This window comes from Mastigoproctus giganteus, chromosome 14, assembly GCF_048544385.1.
Source record: "Mastigoproctus giganteus isolate SK-2022 chromosome 14, ASM4854438v1, whole genome shotgun sequence".
Lineage (NCBI taxonomy): Eukaryota > Metazoa > Arthropoda > Arachnida > Uropygi > Thelyphonidae > Mastigoproctus > Mastigoproctus giganteus.
Window position 1 is genome coordinate 69538704 of NC_143588.1, and position 23629 is coordinate 69562332.

The window sequence follows — 23629 nt, forward strand, 5'->3', positions numbered from 1 at the left end:
CAAAATACTACATATCATCTTTATCAAACATCAATTCTAGTTTGTAGTCTTATGAATAACAGCCACTCAACCTGGAGTATGATGGGAACATGTAATCATCCATATACTTAAACTACTGTGTTGCCGCTACTTTTTCCATGACCTGCTTACCAGTGTTTTAGTATCATATCTTAAATTTTACTTATTATATTTTTATATTATATTTGTATGACATATATTTTTTTTGTTTTTTTTATTCACTGCATTGTTGCTTTATTTCACATGTTAATATTAGCTTTCCTACAGATTTTGTTTAGAAAAACCTAACCAAAGTTGTAGTTTTGTTTAGGAAAACCTGCACTCTTGCTTTTGTAATACTTTTTTTTAATAATCTTAAACACTGTTTCATGGTTTGTTTGTTTTTTTTTTCCTAATTATTGTGATGTTTGCTTTCCAGGAAAAAGTGTTAAAAAGAGAAGATGTAAATTCTGGAGTTTCAAATTTACCACATGATGGAAATGAGTCTGTATTAGGTAATACACATACCATTTTATAGCTTAGGATCTCAGAATTGTTATGATTTTATGCTGATTAGAATGCACATTATATACAGACAGATCTCGGATTGGGATTTTGGAATGAGTAGCATATCAGTAATTATTGCTTAAGTGTACCATATTACATAAAAAATAACACTATGCTCTACTTTGTTTTTATACTCTGTGTACTCTAATGTATATGTTATGCCTGGATTGTGAAACTAACCAGTTCATGAAATGGGCAAATTTTTGTCCATTCTGTGAATTGGCCTCTCCTCTTGCCCATTTCATGAACCAGGCAAAATTTTTATTGTGTCATGGCCATTTAATATCAAATAATATATGAATAAACATGTCTTGAGTATACAAACTGTTTAGTGCCTGAACTACCACAAAAGTTTTTTAGTTATAAAATATTAAATAAAATAAAACAATTTGATAATTGTAGATTACTTAAAATACCATTTATAATTGACTTAATATGATAGCATAGCTTAATTTATTATGGTACTCACCTTTTTTTATAATCTGCAATTGATGTTTGAATAGGGTGGATGATAATTGTAATTTAAATTAGGAGTAAATAAGTTGGGGTTTAAAAACAGAAGTTAAAATATGCGCAAGGAAGTAGAAGTGCACGTCTTCGTCCTTGGTTGTCAGTATTAAAGTTGAAAATGAATGGTTAATACTGGAGGCCCATAGCCATAACAAGTGGCTTTCGTTATCCATGTCTTCAGTTGGCAATGATGGGTTGAGAGTGAACGCGTGTATTTAAGAAAGCTAAGTTCCCATGATGCTCCTGGTTACATGCGGAAATCTCAGGTGCATGAGATTCCAAGCCTGTGTTATGTTGTAAGGTAGTTTGGTATTTAATACTTGGAGATTGGAATGGCGATGGAACCATTCTATGACTAGGGCTTCATATTGGAAAATTTTAAAACTGGATTTTAATTTGATAATGGGAATGGCTGAGTCTACTAAGGGGGTGTGATTGTGAGATTGAACATGTGATGCTAGTTCTGTGTTGGTTTGGCCTGTCTTAAAACTATTGTAGTGGTAGTACGTGCGTGTGTTTGATGTTTTAATAGAACCATATTTTGAAGTTGTGCTACCAATGTAACATGCATTGCAGTTAGGTTGACATTTTATTAGGTAAATAACATTGTTCATATCGCTGATATGATATTTTTGTGTGTCTTTGTATGAATTAAATAATGAGCTAAGTTTATTATAAGTTGAGAATGTGAGGGTGATGTCGGTACCTTTGAATATGCGGCGGAACTGATTGTAAAAATTACTATGGCAAGGTAGGATAATACGTAGGTTATTATTAGAGGTGTGTTTGGGTGGATTGTTAATATTATTTTGGACAGTGAAAATGGTTTGTTGAATTAATTGAGTAGGGTACCTTCTAGATATGAATTTTGTTGTAAGATATTGAAGTTCATGATTGAGATCATTTTGTGTAGAACTATATTTTATAGCATTGTAAATCTGATTATAGAGAACGGCTTTTTTTATATTAAAGGGGTGGTGCGAATCAAAATGTAGGTACTTGCCAGTATGGGTATTTTTTCTAAAAATTCTTGTTCCTAGTTTGGTGTCATTCCTATATATGGTGAGGTTCAGAAAATTAATTTGTCCGTTTTTTTTCAAGTTGTAGGGTGTATTTTAATCTATTATGTACTGAATTAAATTTAATGAAAAGATCGTCTGTTGTGGATTTTAGTCCTATTAAAAGAATGTCATCTGCATATCTTATAAATAATTTTATATCTGGGGGGTATGGTTGTAGTACATAGTTTTCTATTGAAGCTAGGTAAATTTCAGAAAGGGGGGCTGAGATCCCCAGTCCCATAGGTAATCCGTATATTTGCTGGTATATATCTGATTGAGAAATTGAAAATATCTAGTATCTAATAAAAAGGTTGTAAGTTTTAGAATACTATTAATTGAAACGGAAGTGCGATTGGGTAAGGTATTATCATCTGTTAAGAAATTACGTAGAGTTTGTAATGTTGAAGGTAAATGTACATTAGTGTACAATGAGACTACATCGAACGATGCTATTATGTCATTGTTGGTTATTGTAATGTGTTTTATTTTATCAAATGTTTGGGAGGTATTGTTTACTTTGAATTTCGAGAATCTGGTGAGGGGGGAGATGATTTTAACTAGGAAAGAAGATAAATTAATGAAGGCTGATTTACTGAAAGATATTATAGGTTGTAGTGGGTGGTTGGGTTTATGAAGTTTGGTAATTCCAAACATATGCGGTAAAATGTTATTCCGGATGCCAATTTGTTCTAAGATGTGTAAGTTGATTTCATTGTTTGACCTTAATTTTCTTAGAATGATGTCTAGTTTGTTTTTATGTTTAGAAATATTATATGTATTGTCTAGTTTATATGTTTCTGAGTCAGAGAGTATAAATTCCGTTTTTTTTATGTATTTATTTTTATTAATTATTACTGTGGTGTCAGCTTTTTGAACTATAATATTTGGGTTATTACGTATTTTTTGTAGGTTACTTAACTGTTGTTTATTTATGTTGGATTGGAATTTAAGTCTAGAATTAAGAATTAAATTGCTTTGATGTATTAATCTCCATTTATCTAGGTGGTTATTTATTAGTTTGTAATTCTGTTATACATTCTTTATATGGATATTGGTCATCTTTGATGGCAAAATTAAAACCGTAATCAAGGCTAGCGAGTTCGGTAGAGGAAAAGGGGTATGATGAAATGTTTACTGTGGAAGATTTTTGGGGTGTGTGAGGGTTCTCCATTTCCTGTTATGTCTAAGTTAAATGTCTTTTATAGCAGCTGTTATATGGATATTAGAGCTGGAAAAGGAATTAGAAAATGTGAATTGGAATATCATCGGTTTGGCTGAAACAAGAAGAAGAAATGAATCACTTATAAGTTTATCAAGTGGAAATCTGCTGTACACCAATGGAAACAGTGAAAGGAGTGAAGGTGGAGTTGGGTTTCTGGTCCATAAAGATTTTAAAAACAACATTTTGGAATTCAAAAGTACATCACCAAGGGTGTCAAGACTAATACTCAAGATTTCTAAGAGGTACAAGCTAAAGATTATAATGATTTATGCACCAACATCGAGCCATGATGATGAAGAGGTTGAAGAAATGTACACTGAAATTGAGAGTCTTCTAGATGAGCAGAAAACCCACTACACTATTATTATGGGGGACTTCAATGCTAAGGTTGGAAAAAGGCAAAACAGCGCAGAAAGAGGAACTATAGGAAATTTTGGAATTGGTGAAAGAAATGAAAGACGTGAGACTGTGGAATTTGCAGAATCTCAAGGAATGTCAGTAATGAACACTTTTTTCAAGAAAAGGGTGAACAGAAAGTGGACATGGAAGAGTCCAAATGGATTAACAACTAATGAAATAGACTTTATCCTCACTAACAGAAGATATATTGTGAATGATGTTACCGTCCTGAATAAGGTAAATGTTGGAAGTGATCACAGAATGGTAAGATGTACACTTGATATAGATGTAGGAAAGGAAAGGAAAAAACTGACTCGAGTAAATAATACAAAGGTCTTTGAAATAACAGAGAAGGAGAAAAAGCAGTATGTACTGGAACTTAAGAACAAGTTTGAGTTTGGACCAAGATATCAACGAGGAATATTACAACTTTCTGAAAGTGATAAAGCCCAAGAAACCTATAGGGAAACAGAAATCCAAAGAAGAAAAAATTAGTCAAGAAACACTTGTCATGATGAACCAAAGACGACAAATGAAGAGCAAGAAAAACACTGACAGGGAGAAAATTGAGTATACTGAGTTATGCAAAGCCATTAGAAAGAGACTCAGAGAGGACATAAGAAGATTTAACACAAGAAAAGTAGAACAAGCATTAAGGGAAAACAAAGGATTTAAATCAGCAGCCATGAGCAGTAATACAGAAAGACAAATGATACTGAAACTGAAGAATAGTGATGGTGTACTTATAAACAGCAGAGAAGGCATAATTCAAATAGCAGAAGACTACTATAGAGAATTATACAAGGAGCGAGGGAATGATCCCAGCAGTGGGGAAGATGGATTGCAAAGTAACAACACATACGACATACCCGATATTCTTCCTGATGACGTAGAACAGGCGTTTAAGAAAATAAAGAATCAGAAAGCCCTGGGGGAAGATGAAGTTACCATATAGTTGTTAAAATTGGGAGGAAGAGACATAACACAAAAACTGGCAAGGCTCTTCACAAAGTGCATTAGAAAAGGTGTGATGCCTAAGCAGTGGAATAATGCAATCATAGTTTTGCTGCATAAGAAAGGAGATAAATCAGAAATTGGAAATTATAGACCAATTAGCTTGTTATCCCATATCTACAAGTTTTTCACAAGGGTCATTACTAACAGATTAGAAAGAATACTTGATGAGAATCAACCGAAAGAGCAAGCTGGCTTTAGGACAGGATTCTCAACTATGGATCACCTTCACGTAATATCACAGCTAATGGAGAAAGCAAATGAATATAAAACACCATTATGCCTGGCATTTGTAGATTATGAAAAGGCATTTGACTCCATACAGCATAAGGCAATGTTTCGGGCACTGGAAAGACAAGGCATAGATACTCCTATATTATGATTTTGAAGAAAATATATGAGAGTGCTACATCCTTTATTAGACTAGACAAAGACAGTAGCAAATTTAAAATTGAGAAAGGAGTCTGACAAGGAGACACAATATCTCCGAAGCTGTTTACTGCTGCCCTTGAGGAAGCTTTCAGAAGATTAGACTGGTCGCAGAAAGGAGTCAATGTGAACGGAGAGTACCTAAACCATTTACGATTTGCAGATGACATTGTGGTCGTAAGCCACGATCCCAAAGAATTAGAGGAAAACCTTAATCAGTTATGCACAGTTAGTAAGGATTTTGGACTAAAGATGAATATGGCTAAAACAAAAGTAATGATGAACAAGTATGCCACAGAAAGGGAAATAATGATTGAAGGAGCAGTAATTGAAAAGGTGGAGTCATATACTTATCTGGGACAAGTTATTAGTTGTAATAATGATAAATGGCTGGAAGTCAAGAGAAGAATAAATTTTGGATGGATAGCATTCAGGAAATATAGTCACATACTGAAGAGCAATATCCCAGTTTGTCTGAAACGTAAAATAATGAATCAATGTATACTCCCCACCATGACTTATGAAAGTGAAACTTGGGCATTCACCAAAAGAATGGAAGAGAAGCTGAGAACTACACAGCGAAGAATGGAACGAATCATATTGGGAATCAGACTGTTAGATAAGAAGAGAAACACATGGATTAGGCAGCAAACTCAAGTAAAGGACATTCTTATCAAAACTAAAGAACTAAAATGGTCTTGGGCAGGGGACACATAGCTCGAAGACGTGATGACAGATGGACTAAGAAAATAACAGAATGGTACCCAAGAGGAGCTAGAAGAAAATCTGGAAGACAAAGGCGGAAATGGATAGATGAAATTCATGAGTTTTCGAGTAGTAAATGGATGGCCAGTGCTCAAAACAGAAGGAACTGGAAAGTTGCTGGAGAGGCCTTCATCCTGCAGTGGATTGAAAATGGCTGATGATGATGATGATACGTATTTCATTATATGTCGTAAAATCTACCCAAAATTGTGGTGTCATATTTCTTTTTAGGCAAAATCTTAATCGGTGTATTTGAGATAATAAGTGGTATATTTTATTATATCTCTTCTGTAATTCTTTTTGTACAATTTTAATGCAGGTTGGTGGATGATATATGGGTATTTTTTACATGTATTACTAGGAAATATACGAGCGAATTTCGGGATAATGTTATGAAAAAGACATTTTTTTAAAAAGAAAATGTGGGTTTTATTGGAAAAATATTTAACTAAGATTTGTGAGAGTTGTGTTTTGGAATTTGACATGTTGAGGGGCATCATGGAACGTAGATTAAAAGAATGGTGCAGAAAAGGTGCGTTAAATAGTTAAAGTTATTTTGTATTATGACAATTCGATAATTGTAGATTACTTAAAATACCATTTATAATTGACTTAATATGATAGCATAGCCTAATTTATTATGGTACTCACCTTTTTTTATAATCTGCAATTGATGTTTGAATAGGGTGGATGATAATTGTAATTTAAATTAGGAGTAAGTAAGTTGGGGTTTAAAAACAGAAGTTAAAATATGCGCAAGGAAGTAGAAGTGCACGTCTTCGTCCTTGGTTGTCAGTATTAAAGTTGAAAATAAATGGTTTAATACTGGAGGCCCATAGCCATAACAAGTGGCTTTCGTTATCCACGTCTTCAGTTGGCAATGATGGGTTGAGACAACCCATTTTTACAATCAGTTCCGCCGCATATTCAAAGGTACCGACATCACCCTCACATTCTCAACTTATAATAAACTTAGCTCATTATTTAATTCATACAAAGTCACACAAAAATATCATATCAGCGATATGAACAATATTATTTACCTAATAAAATGTCAACCTAACCGCAATGCATGTTACATTGGTAGCACAACTTCAGAATATGGTTCTATTAAAACATCAAACACACGTGCATACTACCACTACAATAGTTTTAAGACAGGCCAAACCAACACAGAACTAACATCACATGTTCAGTCTCACAATCACACCCCCTTAGTAAACTCAGCCATTCCCATTATCAAATTAAAATCCAGTTTTAAAATTTTACAATATGAAGCCCTAGTCATAGAATGGTTCCACCACCATTCCAATCTCCAAGTGTTAAATACCAAACTACCTTACAACATAGCACCGGCTTGGAATCTCATGCACCTGAGATTTCCACGTGTAACCAGGAGCATCATGGGAACTTAGCTTTCTTAAATACACGCGTTCACTCTCAACCCATCATTGCCAACTGAAGACATGGATAACGAAAGCCACTTGTTATGGCTATTGGCCTCCAGTATTAACCATTTATTTTCAACTTTAAGACTGACAACCAAGGATGAAGATGTGCACTTCTACTTCCTTGTGCATATTTTAACTTCTGTTTTTAAACCCCAACTTACTTACTCCTAATTTAAATTAAAATTATCATCCACCCTATTCAAACATCAACTGCAGATTATAAAAAAGGTGAGTACCATAATAAAATAAGCTATGCTATCATATTAAGTTAAATAAAATAAAACACTAAACTCTTAAAACAGAATGGTCATAACTATTCTTAGAGGGAAAGCTCCAAAGACACTGACACTGATGTATTAGCAATGTTTATAATGATTATCACAGGTTATAGTAAAGTTGTTTATTGACTATTCTGCTATTTTCCTATTATACAGCTATTGAGGAGGGGTTATTCAAGCAAGGAAAAAAAAAAAAAAAAAAAAAAAAAAACACTAATGTTTTTGTTTTTTTTAAACCAGACTTTCATTTGTAGTAATTAGTTGCCTAACACATTCAAACACACAGTATAGACTTTCAAGTTAATCTAAGCAAAAAGGGAATAAACACAGCCAATCGCTATCAATGGTAGGAGGAGCTATGCTTGCAGAGCTGTGCTCTTGCCACGGCTTGGCACAGCTGATGTAACTGTATACCGTATTCACAAATATGTACCATTGAGGTTACAATTAATCCCAACCTGTTATAAGACTAAGGAAAGTCTTTCACAACCAACAAAAACTCACCCAGTTGTGAACCGGGTGAGTTTTTGTCTGGTTCATGAAATGGGCAGAAGGAGAGGCCAATTCACTTAAAAATTTGCCCATTTCACAATCTGGGTGTAACATATACATGAATTAAAGAAACAAAGAATGCTGAAAAACAGGACAGTGATAACCAGCAACTGAAATGTCTCAAAAACCTATTTGTTTTAATCGTAGTTTGTTTTAGACAGATATTCACTAAGCTATCTTAGCATTATGTGAGTTGCTCATAAAACAGTATAATTTTTTTCTGTAATCATAATATGGCTGTAGTACACTAGATGGCTCTACTTCATAATTTCAATAATATCATGTGTTTTACTTTTTGTGTGAATGCATTGTGAGGATATCTTTAACTAATGTTGGAACATTTGCTTTTGCTATTTTATTATTGACAAATGTAACAATGGGAGTAGTTGTTTTTATATTACATTGATTTTCTTAATGAAAACTGACAGATAACAGTGATTCAGAAATGAAAATTTCTTTTAGTGAATCAGGTTCTGGGCCAACAAACATTTTACTAAACTAAAAAATTTTGTATTATGAATCAAATATTGTAAATTTTGGTTTTATTGGATTGTAAACAGAAGAGTTTCAAATAGAATTCATCTGTATTTTTAATGGCAGATTGAAATAAAGTACAACTCTTACCTACAAAGGTGGAAGATTCCAAATGCACTCAGAATCTCCCATTTGTGTAGGCAATGTATGCCAGATATGGACTTCTAAAATACAAATTGCTCTTTCAAAATGTTTTCCTTTATCCATATCCAAGTGAATCACACCCTGTATGTATCAAATTTTTGGAAATTATTTGATAAAATTATTTTTATAAAATTGTGATTGTTATAATACCACTGGGTGTATACTATAGCACAAAAAGGTTTTGAGTATAAATCATTCCTTATTGCCTATTAGCCTTCTATTCACTATTTTCCTCCATGCCATCTTATTTCCTGTTAGAACTTTAACCACAGCCAGAGTAAGTCCAAATGACATACTCTGGCTGTGGCTAAAGTTCTGCAACTATAGGAGTTAAAGGGCAATCTTATACGTGCAGGTAAATGATGTAGGTAGTATGAAAGATAGAACACTGGTTTGCATGAAATTTGAAGTAAAAAAATTTATTAAATGGCAACTGCCACTCTTTGAAGTACAGGCTCAACAATAGCACAAACTATATACAGAACAGTAACCAATTCAAATACAGTAAAGAAAATAGAATAAAGTAAAAAAGAAAGTGAGGGGTAATAACTCTACGTTACAGCCTTCAACAGTGGATTTTTTGTGAGATGACTATTTAGTCCTGGAAAAACTGTACAAAGATGTATTTACCTACAGAGAATGACTTAACAGTCGCAGCAACAAATGTAGGAGGAAGATTGTGATTTCTGTACTTGACTTGACAAATGTTTTTGAGAACTGGACAATCTGCTATCTCCATTGTAGTCATAAGAGAAAGCTGCGTTATGTCGATTGTTTGGCCTGTCTATTTTGAATGTGCAGTGATCTTTGTAGAATGGCAGGGGATTGAATGTTAATGACAGAGCTTGGTTTGATTTGGGTGGGCTGCTAGCTGTCTGGAAAGTCCATCGTAGATTCTTTGAGAGTCCCATTCTCCCTTCTCCTCTAATGATTGGATTGGGGGATTGGTAGAGCATGAGATCTGAGATATTTCCTGGGACTATATCTGAATTCATGGAAGAGAGAAAGTAAGTAGGAGGGGAAGAGATGGTGTATCTGTTTCTGTTGATATCGACAACTGGAATGTGTTGGTTGGTCCAGGCTTCTAGGAACGATTTTATGAGACCTGGAGGATCTTAGGACTTTTAAGGTTAAAGGTTCTGTGAAGTGAAATGTGTTGCTTTCCCCTGCCCAGTTACCCCAGTGTGTTCAGCTATGTGCGTGCCCAGTTGGCAATATAACTGGCAATGTAACATTTACTCCACTAGCAGCCCACTCGGTAAAACGTTGCTCACCTTTGGTGATGGGGTGGAAAAAAGGAGTCCATCTTTCTCAGTACTTGAAGTTATCAGTTCCCAATAATTTCTGAAACTTGTGATAGCCTAAAATATACCTTTGTTTTCCTGTTTGACTGTTTTGATGATGAATTCCTCCACTCCTGGGTGGTAAGGGAAGATAAAGTGGGTAGAGGCTTACAGACATCCTTATGCATGATGTTGCCTAAGTTGTTGGATGATGTGGTTTCTTGATGATGTGGTTATTTCTTGATGATGTGGTTAGTGAACCCTTGGGGTAATTGAGGAGAACATTTCTGACCTTTTCCGATTCATAGGCTAAGTCTTGCATATGTAAATGTTTAGGGCTCTCAGGGTCAGACCCTTATCTGGCCCTAATACTGAGGGGACAGGGAGGTTTAGATTTTAAGACCAAAGCACTTTGGCAATAATATGCAGTAATCTTCTCATTCCTACTTTACTTATTCCATACTTTATTCTGTTTGCTTTACTTTACTTTAGTCCTGTTTAACTGTTCTGTATATAGTTTTGTGATGTTATGTGGTCTATACTTTAAAGAGCAGTAACTGCCATTCAATAAATTTGCTTCAAATTTCACACAGAGTAGTCTTCTATCTTTCATACTTCCTGAGCCCTCTTTCTTTTAATGTTCGAGACCATTGGTCTATCTTCCTCTTGGTTTACCTCTGGTCCTATTACCATTCATTTTTGTTAAAATATTTGTTTAGCTAATCCCTTCTCTCATCCTTTGTACATACCTATACCATCTTAAGTGTACTTAGATCTCAGTTACACCAAAGTTTGTTTGTTTTTTTTTTTGATTATCTCATTTGCATTAGAATCTTGCTGTTTCTTCCATCTGTTAGCTCTATTCATTTCTTATAAAACTATCATTTCTGATGATTCTAAATTTTGATCAATTCCTTTATTTCTTACCTAGTTCTCAGCTTCTTAGTTAAAAGAGTTTTAAAACTATTATAAATAACTAATTTTGTCATAACTGGCTGCCTGCACTTCTGTTTTACTTATACTGTTGTTTATTCCCATGTCTACTCTTTCATCCTCATTAAAGATGAAATTTCTACGTACATAAAATTACTACTTTTTCCAAGTTTTTATTATTTAATCTGTACTTTAAATTTTCATTGTCTCTGTCACCTTTCATAACTTCAGTTTGTGTGTAACTACATTAATTCAATATTGGATTATTCAAAATGCAGTGTATTTTAAGTCACTACCATTCCCTGACTAGTGATATAGGGTTTCTTATGCATTTTAGTACAAATTATTCAAAATACATCTGCAGTAAAATTTGAAGCCTGAATTGGCCCATTTTTGTCTAATCTGAAAAGAATGCTGAAACCAACTAAAGACAAACATCATTAAAATAAAATTGAATGGAGCTATAATGAAAACTTACTAGAGTACTACATACAGGGTGTTTCAGTTAAACGTTTCAGAACTTCTAAGAGGGGTAGGGTACATCCTGACAACTCGAAATCATATAGCAATGTGGGGTCGGAAATGCTTTCCTGAAGCGGTGTTGTACACAGAAGCACCATAAAGAAAAGAGACCATAAGTGAGAAATCGTTTTAATAATACATGAAAAGAAGCAAAAGGTACATGGATTAAAGTAAGTGTTCGAAGTTTCTTCCACGGACTACAATGCACGCCTCACATCTCCGACGCATGGACATCCGAACATTCTGGAATACTCCAGGCGAATTTCGAATTTCTTTGGCAGCTACTGCGATTCTTGCAACCAGCTCCTCAGCATTGTCAACAGGGGTGTCATAAACTAGCGATTTCATATGACCCCAGAAATAAAAATCAAGACATGATAGGTCGGGTGACCGAGCAGGCCAACGCACGGGACCACCACGTCTGATCCACTGTTGACCAAATGTGACATCCAGGTAGTTACGAACATCTCCGCTATAATGGGCAGGGGCTCCATCGTGTTGGAACCACATTGTCTGTTGCATCGATGCAGAAATCTGTTCATCTCTCAAAAGTTGTGGCAATACTTGCTGCAGAAAGATCAAGTAGATAGGTCCGGTTAGACGACACGGTAACAGGTAAGGTCCGATGAGGTGATCTCCCATAATACCGGCCCATACATTGACCGAAAATCGAATCTGTGCTGCACGACATCGCACGACGACTTCTGTGTACAATACCGCTTCAGGAAAGCATTTCCGACCCCACATTGCTATATGATTTCGAGTTGTCAGGATGTACCCTACCCCTCTTAGAAGTTCTGAAACGTTTAACTGAAACACCCTGTATACTATTGCTATACAGTGTATGACACCCTTAAATTTTACATTTTTGCTCACTTCCCCAATAATTAACATAATTGCAAAATATGTTAATTCACTATGGGTGCACAGAATAGATTACTTAATCTATTTTGTTTACACAGCTGGGGAGGGAAAAAATTGATTACTATTGATACAAAATGCTTGATTTCCCAATTTGAAGTCAGTGCATATACAGGGCTTTCCAATAGTAACGCTCGATTTTTGTAATGCAATAAAACAAATTGTGAGAGTGATAGTGATCTATTTTTATTTTTATTATGAAGTATATGTGTTAACATTATGTTTTAAAAATTATATCAGATAAATGTCCGCCGCAGCTTTGTCTGGTTTGGTTAATCCTGGATACCCAATTGGTGATGACGTTATCGCATAAAAGTGGCTCAATTTCAGCAATAACGCGCCTAATGTTGGCCTTTAAGGCGGCAACCGTCCGTGGTTTGTTAGCATAGACTTTGGATTTTAGAAACCCCCAAAGAAAAAAATCCAGTGGCGTTAGGTCGCAGGATCTGGGCGGCCAATTAACGTCACCATTTCGCGATATAACGGAACCTTCAAATTTCTCATGCAATAGTGTTACTGTATCACGTGCCGTATGGCACGTAGCACCGTCTTGCTGAAACCAAATGTTTGTTAGATCGATTCCATCCACTGCAGGCCAAAAAAAAATCTCTTATCATAGCCCTGTATCGCTCACCGTTGACCGTAAGTGCCACTTCTTCTTCGTTTTCGAAAAAATACGGACCGATTATTCCGCCGGACCAAAGTGTACACCATACCGTAACTTTTTCGGAATGTAGTGGGACCTCATGAATCTCCCGTGGGTTTTCGGCGCTCCAAATTCGGCAATTTTGCTTGTTAACAAAGCCACTTAACCAGAAATGAGCCTCGTCACTAAACATTATTTTTCGCCCAAAATCAGGATCGACCTCCAACTTTAGCGCCCAATCAGCAAATGCACGCCGCTGCGCATGATCGTTGGGCTTTAGTTGTTGGGTTAATTGCACTTTATAAGGGTGAAGCCCTAAGTCCTTATGCAGGATTCGCCAAGTTGTCGTCGAAGACAGGCCAAGTTCTTGAGCCCGACGCGGAATGGACTGTTGCGGATTCTCACGCACACTTTCCCGGACTGCAGCAATATTTTCAACTGATCTTGCGTTTCGCTGACGTACAGGCACTTTCAGATTTGCCACAGACCCAGTTGCTTCAAATTTGTTTATTAAACGGCGAATTGTGGATTCTGAAGGACGTTCGTCGACACCATAAACTGCACGGAGTGCACGAAACGTTTGACGAATAGAACATTGGTTTTGATAATAATTTTTTACAATTTCGACTCGTTGCTCAGTCGTGTAACGCTCCATAATAAAATGCAGAGACTAACTGAATACGGCTACCAAAGATACCACCTGTGTGACTGTCGACTTCGTCATGCGCTGTTGCCAAACATCGAGCGTTACTATTGGAAAACCCTTTAGTAGTGCTCAAAAAATTGCATCAGCTCATTTTTTAGATTTTTTGTCTTTATATTGGCACTTAATCTTTTAGAAATAGAAGAAAGAACATAAGTAATAATAATACATATATAAAACTATTAATTGTCAAAAAATTTACTTTTATACCTTATGGGTAAATATACTATGAAATAAGTACTTTTTTTTCCAAAATAATAACATGTTATATATGGTTCATATAATAACAAAAATTCTATGAAAGCAGTGATTTTTTTTTTTTTATTTCATTACTTTGCTCATACTAGGATGACAGGCAGCTATATGACCAAAAATCAACAAAATGCACACTAATATTTTGTTGGTTCACCCCTTGCTTTGATGACTGCTACACATCACTGTGGCATTGACTGGATAAGGTTCTGAATTTATTCCTGGGAAATCTCATGGTACTAAACATGGATTAATGTCCCCTGCAGCTCTCTAAGTGTTTTTGGTTTCTTTTGCATTACCAAAATATCCATTTTGTTTCAACAATTTTCAATTAGATTGAGATCTGGACTGTTCCCAGTCCATATTATTCTGCAAATTGATTTATCCTTCAACCATTTTTGCACCTGTGGACATTAAAGATGGCAAAAAAAATTACATTTATTTAAGCAAGAGTGGAACATTTCATAAATTTAAAACTTTTGCTAATTTTGTGATGTAGTGCTTACAGTTTTGTTTCTATGATATGGAGCAGAGTCATCCTGAAAAATGCAATTGGCAACATCCCCAGAGTGATCTATAATTGTGGGAAGTAATTTTGGCTCAGTCATGTCCTTGAACACTTCAGCATTCATTGTACCCTTCCCAAATTCAAGATGGCCAACTCCTCTGTGTGAAATACAACCCCATATCATTTGAGATGCAGAATGTTTCACTGTGGAGACGATACAGTCAGGATGAAATTCTTCTTCTCTTCTTCGTCTAACAGTCTGCTGGCCATCTGAACCATGCAGTTGGAATTTTGATTCATCAGAGAAAATAACACATTTTCACTGATCCTCAGACCAACTAGTATACTCTTTTGTCCACTTTAGATGCCAGGTTTTCATATTTTGCATCAAAAGTGGCTTTTTTCTTGAGCAACGTGCTACTAATCCAGATGGGAAGAGGTGTCTACGTGCTGTAGCATTACTTGCCTTTACTCATGTATCCTCCTCCTCCTATGCTGTTTTAAGATCTGTTGATGAGGACCTTCTGTTTTAGCATTAGTTGAGGCATACAATGCAAGAAAGCAAGCTTATGCTTGCTTTCTTGCATCAGTCAAAAAAAAAAAAAAAAAAAACCTCCCATTTCACCCATCCATTCACTCCAAATGCCTGTCTAGCTCAGCCTTAAATTTATTTAAACTATCAACTTCTACAACAACAGATGGAAATCTCTTCCAGCAATCAATTACCCACTGGCTAAAGGCAAATTTCTGCACATCTATTCTACGGCTGTCTTTCCTCAATATGAATCAATCCCCCCTCATGTTTGTAATCTGAGCAAGAGGAAGAATCCCATCAGCATTGAGCTTGCTCAACCCATTCAAGGCCTTATATACCTCACTCAGATGACCTCGCAGGTGCCGAGTCTCCAGGCACTGCAATTTGCAGAACTTAAGCCTTTCTTGGTAAGAGCACCCCTTTGTTACCCTCACTGATCTTATTGCCCTTCTTTGAACTCATGCTAACAACTCTACATCCTTCCTAAAATGAGGCTTCCAGACTGTACACAGTACTCAAGGTGTAGCCTGACCATTGCCTTATACAAGGGGATACTCACCTCCTTCAGGCGCCTCGGTAGCCAGGTGGGAAGGAGCAGCAGTGCGTAGCACACGCTTCTTGATTAGACTGGGGTTCGAGCCCATCACCACCAAATACGGAGGATGCGGAAAGGAATGACCACCGCATATCCCGGAGCAATATGGCCTTAGTTGCTAATGCTCCTAAAAAAAAAAACCAAAAACTCACCTCCTTATCCTTGCTTGCAAAATTCCTTTATATCATTGACACCCCATGTCCTACTCTGGTAGCCTGTCTGCACTGCTTAGAAAACTTCATATCTGACTGCACAATTATCCCCAGGTCTTTTTCATTCTCCACTACCCTGAGTGTAACACCACCCAGTTGGTACATATCTCTTGGGTTACTGTATGTATATAAAACAAGTGTTATGTATTATTCATTATGCAACCTTATTTTAATATGCACAATGCTGTTTAAAGCAGGTGTTGTGTATTGTTCATTATGCCTAATTGTACATACCTTCTAAAGAAAGAGTTCCATGTTTTTGGATATTATTTTCTGTTTAGTATTTATAATCCTTACAAAAAAGCTGACATTTTTTTTTTAGTACCATCAGTTATTTACTTAACTTAGTTATTTAGTGCAAACCACTTTGGCAAATTACAGCTATGTAAGCTGGTCAAAAACACTTGCATGAACTGGTGACCATGTAGGCATTACTTCAGAGCTGCCAAGAGAGTGCCCAATGTGTGGAAAGCTGGAAAAATCATTGATTACATTTGTGAAATTTTATCCTGGCCGTGTGTAATTGAAACAAAGAAATATTAAATGAACTGTTCAATTCAAATGTCTCCCTGTTTGAATTGAACAGTTCATTTAACATACCGAAAACTGGGGGGTTTTTAAGATGTGTGTAATTTCCTTTCATGCTGTTTCCATGGTTAATCTCTTCCATAAATAGCAACTCATTTATGAGAGAGAGAGAGAGAGCGAGTGAACGCGGAACAGGGGGGGAAGTAAAAAAAAATAATTCCATACAATCAAAGTTAAACTTCTCAACTATAATCAAAGATATATGTATATAAAGTGCTTAGCATCACAATACACAGCCATTTCTGAATAAACAGAAAATTTTTTAAGGTGGCATCGTTTTAGGTTATATCTCATATTGTGAATACCTTCACAACGAGTTGCCATGATATTGCACTACTTCGAATAAGTAACGCTTCACCTAAGGAGAAGACTAATGTTACTTATTCTCAGATAGGTACCACCACCCAGACAGCACCGTTTCAGGGCTATTTATGTATGTATGTGAATATCTACTCGAATATCCACTTGTCCCTATTAGACTTAGAAAAGCAAAAAGTAGAGGGAAAGTTATAGTAGGAGTGGAAGAGGAAAAGAAACGGTGTAGAAGAATGAAAGGGACAGTAACTCCAACTCACACCACTCAAAAACTCATAAACTCCTCGAATAGGCAACACTTCCCCAGCGGAGAAGGCTGTTGCTACCTATTCTTGGAAACTCCGGACATCATCGAGCTCCCCCTAGCGGCACCGTTTCAGGGCTATTTGGCCCTTCTTCGGTGGGTGGGTAGGTACCCGAGTGATGCAATGATGGCAAAAACAGTTATGAAGTATAACTCCACAATATGAGAGATGCCTGATGGTGTATGATGTATTTAGACTAAGGCGCATTTAGGGCTAGAGCCTCAAGCTGCGAACAAATTTAGACTATGTATATAAAGTGCTTAGCATCATAATACACAGCCATTTCTGAATAAACAAAAAACTTTTTAAGGTGGCATCGTTTTAGGTTATATCTCATATTGTGAAGGTATTCACAATATGGGTTATATCTCATATTGTGAAGGTATTCACAATATGAGATATAACCTAAAACGATGCCACCTTAAAAAATTTTCTGTTTATTCAGAAATGGTTGTGTATTATGATGCTAAGCACTTTATATACATAGTCTAAATTTGTTCGCAGCTTGAGGCTCTAGCCCTAAATGCGCCTTAGTCTAAATACATCATACACCATCAGGCATCTCTCATATTGTGGAGTTATACTTCATAACTGTTTTTGCCATCATTGCATCACTTGGGTACCTACCCACTCACTGAAGAAGGGCCAAATAGCCCTGAAACGGTGCTGTCTGGGTGGTGGTACCTATCTGAGAATAAGTAACATTAGTCTTCTCCTTAGGTGAAGTGTTACTTATTCGAAGTAGTGCAATATCATGGCAACTCGTTGTGAAGGTATTCACAATATGAGATATAACCTAAAACGATGCCACCTTAAAAAATTTTCTGTTTATTCAGAAATTTATTTCTGAATAAACAGAAATAAGCCATTTCTGAATAAATTTTCTGTTTATTCAGAAATGGCTGTGTATTATGATGCTAAGCACTTTATATACATAGTCTAAATTTGTTCTCAGCTTGAGGCTCTAGCCCTAAATGCGCCTTAGTCAAAGATATATTTCAAATAACATGGGGAAAAAAAATTGGTAGAATTTTTTTTTTTTTTTTTTTCTCGTGAAGTTTTCTTTTAATTATTATTATTATTATTTTTCCATTTTTTTTTAATTTTTTTTTTTTAGCTGTAGTCAAACACTGGATTTGTTTTTTTGTCTGCCATTTGCAGCTGTTCTAAAGTGATGTCAAGCTATTCAGTGGCTCAGAGTGTAATTGGCAAAGTCAATTTGCACTTAATTGTGAAGTTTACTGAAAGTAATGAAAAGAGAAAAATGTCACCCATTTTTTGCACACATTAATACTGTTAAACATCAAATAATATCCCAAGACATGGACTAGTAAAGGTGGAAGAACTGAAACTTAGCAATATTTTTATAATTGGTTTGAATGAAATAACAGTGCAGTTGCTGTCTTTTTCATATTAACTAAATAAATATCTTAACCATCTATTCATAAATGTTGCCACAACAAAACGTGAATGATAAAAATTTTAAATGAGAATTACAAAAATTCTGCAGTGTTAATGAGAGAAGAGTATCTTATTGAAATTTTTTCTTGATTGATTAATACTGGCATTTTCTGATTTTGTGCAGATATATCATACCCATTTAAATCAAAGCAGATTTTGGTTCCTTGAACTTCAATTAACAAGGTTGTACTGTAATTTTCGTGCCAAATTCTCTACAACTTTATCTAATTTATTCAGACTTTTGAAGAGTTTACAAGCTATTAAACATCATTGGTTAAACATAAAACTAACAGCACAATTTCATCTGCATATAAGAACAATTAAATTTTTACATCTTCCATTAAATTTTATTGATAACTTACATTTTTTTATTTAATTGTCCATGAAAATTATAAAAAGTTTCAGCCCTACCTCATGCTAGGCTTAACCTTAAGTGAAAAGTATAATTTTATTTTATATGGAAGGTATCAACGGACTTCTTTCCAACCCTTTTCTGGATAAGCATTGATCTCTCCCCCACTGCTTAGATGGCAGAAGCACTAGCTGCTTTTTCAGCAATATCATATATGGTATATGACCATGCTTTTCTACATATTAAAGCTTGTGCTGAGTGGTAAAAGCAATTTTGCTGCTACCATTTCCTGTCCATATAATGAAGATTGTTATACATTTAATCATGTCTGTAAATTCTTAATCTTAATCATTGTGCTAAACCTCTAGTAAACTACAAGGTGTGGCTGTCAGATAAAGCCACACCTTGTAGCTTACTAGGTGTGGCTGTCAGATAAAAGAGACTGCATGTGCAGCCACTACACACCAAGTGCCACCTGTAAAACAAAACCACAGCAGTCGACCTTGAACCTTTTTCTAGTTGTATGCTGTGTCACTTTCCAGCATGCTCATTCATTTTTAAGTGAGACAGATTTTCATTATCTTGAGTTTTTGCAATTTGACAGAAAAATGACACACAAAAGAATCGAACAAAGAATCAACCCCATATTTTTAACAAAATTATAACAGCCAGATATTTAGTGAAAATAAAAATCTGATCGGTTCTAAAGCCATTCAGAGACCTCGCTTTACCAAATAACTATAAATATCTCTTACCATCTATTTAGCAAGAGTTTAGAAAAGGTGGTTATCAGAGGCTCATACAGGTCTTTACAAAATGTCATGATTGAACATCAGTGTGGTTTTGAAGGAACCGTTCCACTCTATATACACACACATCAAAGCTGAGGCTATCATCCAAAGCACATTCATAAAAGGACAGCATTTGGCAGTCATATCTCATATCAAGAAAGCTTTTGAGACTACATGAAGATATGAAATTCTTCAAGATTCATGTAATACATTATTGGCCAAAAGTGGAAACTTTTAAAAATATAACTGTTTTATGTTTTTATGACAAGTAGTAGGAAGTTTTTCATGACGAAACACATGAAGGGGTGTATGCTGTTTCAAAATTCACTTTATTCTGTACTAATACAATTAACAATATAGAAATTCGTAAACAATTATAATGTTAAAGTGTAACTTAAATCTATAACTTGGAGTGTCCTTGTAGTAGCATCACAGTCAGTATTTTGTTGGATACTGTTTACTGTTAATTACTGCCCAGCATCTTTGAGGCATGGAGTCTACCAATTTCTCCAGTTCTTTTTTGTAATTACATGAAATCATGATTGAATAATACATTCTGTTAGTTCTCGTTTATTGCTTGGTTGAGAAGCACACATAAGCCATTTTAACCAGGACCACAAATTTTCGATCGGATTCAAGTCTGGGCTATTTCCAGGCCATTCCGTTACTAGAATATTATGGTTATCAAACCAATCTTTGCATATCTTTGTTGTGTGACATGGTGTTCCATCTTATTGGAAAACTAAGTTAGTTGGATCAGGAAAAAGATCATTAGTAGACTGCTGCAATAGCTTTCTCTCAAGGATACATTCAATGTACTTTCTTGCATTGAATGTACCCTGCAACACTTCAACTCTGCTAATTTCAGCGTACGACATGCATTCCTATATCAAAGTACTCTGTGGGTGTTTCATTGTTGCACTGAGGCACTCTGGCATCAGATCTTCTGATATATCTGGTTCTGAATATTGAAATTTTGGTCTCATCACCCCACAGCACAGACTTCTATTCTTCAGTAGTCCACTTAACATGCTGTTTGACCAAAGTTATCCTCATCTGGCTTTGCTTTAACATCAAGGATGGCTTTTTCCTTGGAATTCTAGCTTTAATTCCATTATTAACAAGCTGACATTGGATTGTTGTTACACTCACTCTCAAGTCACAGATCAACAAGATACTTCTTATTTCAAAAAATGTTATTCTTCTGTTTGCAATTCCAAGCCTGTGTTGAAATTCTTTTGTCATCCTTCAGAGAAGTGCATTTTTTCAACCTATTTTCTGCTTGGTTGAGATGATTCCAGTATTCATATACCAGGTATGCAGCTTCTGGACTCCAGAATTTGTTGCCCGCCACCAAGTAGTTTTTCGATCTGTTCATAGGTGTAGCCCTCGTTATGCAAAGTAATAGCTTTAGACCTCTTCTCTGTTGACCAGTCCCCACCTCACAGATACTATAATGTTTATTTCACAAGATTTAAGTTAAACTTCATCTAAACAATATTCAATAACTACACAGTACTTCACTTTGTCCTCACCACACACAGAAATGTCTAGAATCATCTATCATGATTAGCTATACTGTGCAGCATACTGTTGCACATGTAGCCAATCACATTCATTGAAGGTGCACTCTGATTGGTTGATCAAAAACCTTCAGTCATTGGTCAGTGTTGTGACTAAATATCTTTGCCAAGATTCTGGAATCAGTTTGTGTTTGTCAATAATTACATTTCACAGAATAACTTTTTTTCCATTTCATTGTATTTGAATGACACTTGTTGTATTAGCTTCACAGATGGAAGTTTGTTCCAACGCTCAGTAAACCTCTGCAGATCTATCCTGCAACCACCCTAGGCTTCAATTTGAATTTATGCCCCATCTTGTGTGCACTCTCAGCAAGAAGAAGAATGTCATCAGCATTGAGGTTGTTCAATCCTTGCAAAGCCTTAAACACTTCAATCAGATTATTTCACAATGCCTAGTCTCCAGAAACTGCAATTTGCAGAACTGAAGCCTTCTGCTGGTAAGACCGCCCTTTCATTCCCTTCACGAATCTCATTGCCTTCTCTGCACCCACTCCCGTGGGTCTACATCCTTCCTAAAATGAGGCCTTCAGACCTTTATGCAGTACTCAAGATGCAGCCTAACCATTTCTATGTATACAAAGGAATAATCACCTCCTTATCCCTGCTGGCAAAGTTCCTGTATATCATTGATAAAACCCCATGGCAGACTGTCTACGTTGCCCAGAGAACTTCATATCTGACTACGCAATCCCCAGGTCTTTTTTTATTTTCCACTACCATAAGTGTAATAGCCACAGTTGGTATGTTAATTTGAGATTACTGCTACCCATGTGCAGTACATTTCATTTATCTATAAAAAAATACATAAATAAAATTGCAGCCATTATCAATCTACTGCAGGATGGAAGCCTCCTCAACAATTCATGTTGAAGAAAATGGACCATAATCTGCCACGCTGGTCCAATGCAGGTTGGCAAATCGACCATATTTAGCAGTCAGAGGCTTGAACCCCGGTCTACTCAAAGAGCGTGTACTACTGCACTTCCACGGTGCCTCCATAGCCAGGTGGGAAGGAGCAGCAGCAGTGCGTACAACAGTGCGCACACACTTCTTGATTAGACCGGGGTTCGAGCCCATCACCACCAAATACGGAGGATGTGGAAAGGTCAGAGAATGACCACCACATATCCTGGAGCAATATGGCCTTAGTTGCTAATGCTCCTAAAAACCAAATAACAAACAAACTGCACTTCCACTCCTGAACACTTGGCTACTGAGACCTCTTGCATTTGCATTTGTCAATGTTAAACTTCAACTGCCATTTCTTATCCCATTTGCCTGGTTTTTTTTTTTTTTTTTTTGGATCTTGTTGCTGTAGCATACCTTGATTACTGTCATTAACCACCCTACTAACCTTTATGTCATCTGCAAACTTAGACATTAAGTCAGATATGCTTTCATCAATCATCCCTTTATTCATAGCAGTAACTTGCCCTTAATGCTACAGTGCTCCAATTTATACAGCATTCTTTTATGTGCAACCAACAGGTTGCACATAAAAGAAATCAAAGCATATGATATCCTTTGTTACTGCATCACAGTATCTAATCAGATTGGTTAGACAAGATTGCCCCTTAACAAACCCATGCTATGACTGCAGTATAATTGCATTCCTATCTAAACGGCACTACATTACTTCTTTAACTGATGATTCCATTATTTTCCCAGAACAGAAATTAAGCTAACAGGTCTGTAATTCTCTAGGCCTCAGGGACAGGGTATATAATTGGATAGATCTCATCCAGCCCAGGCACCTTTTTTATGTTTAGCTTCAACAGTTTCTCTTTCACTTTCCTCTAAGTTATCACAAAATCATTTAGATCACTGTTAAAGTTTGATAAACTTTTGGCATCCCCTTTAGATGCAAAATGCCTATTCAGTTTGTCAGCAACCTGAGTTAGACCATCGACATCAAGTGGACCAATATGATTCAATCCTCTTCATTCTTCCCACTTTCCCCAACATATCCAAGGTGCTTCCGTAGCCAGGTGGGAAGGAGCAGCAGTGCGTAGCACACGCTTCTTGATTAGACCGGGGTTCGAGCTCGTCACCACCTAATACGGAAAGGTCAGGGAATGACCACTGCATATTCACGGAGCAATATAGCCTTAGTTGCTAATGCTCCTAAAAACCAGATAACAAACAACAACCAACATATCCAGAATATCCTCCATATAAAAACTTTTCAAGTTCATTAC

General features: G+C 36.0%; 1 protein-coding gene across 1 annotated transcript in view; it reads left to right on the forward strand.

The window, feature by feature from the left end:
• Positions 1–23629, forward strand: part of LOC150075211 (phosphatidylinositol 4-phosphate 5-kinase type-1 alpha-like) — a 271058-nt gene that overhangs the window by 162441 nt on the left and 84988 nt on the right. Inside the window, exon 11 of the mRNA XM_090388401.1 lies at positions 437–512. Coding sequence (XP_090244527.1) covers positions 437–512 — 76 coding nt within the window. The remainder of the gene's footprint in view (positions 1–436; positions 513–23629) is intronic.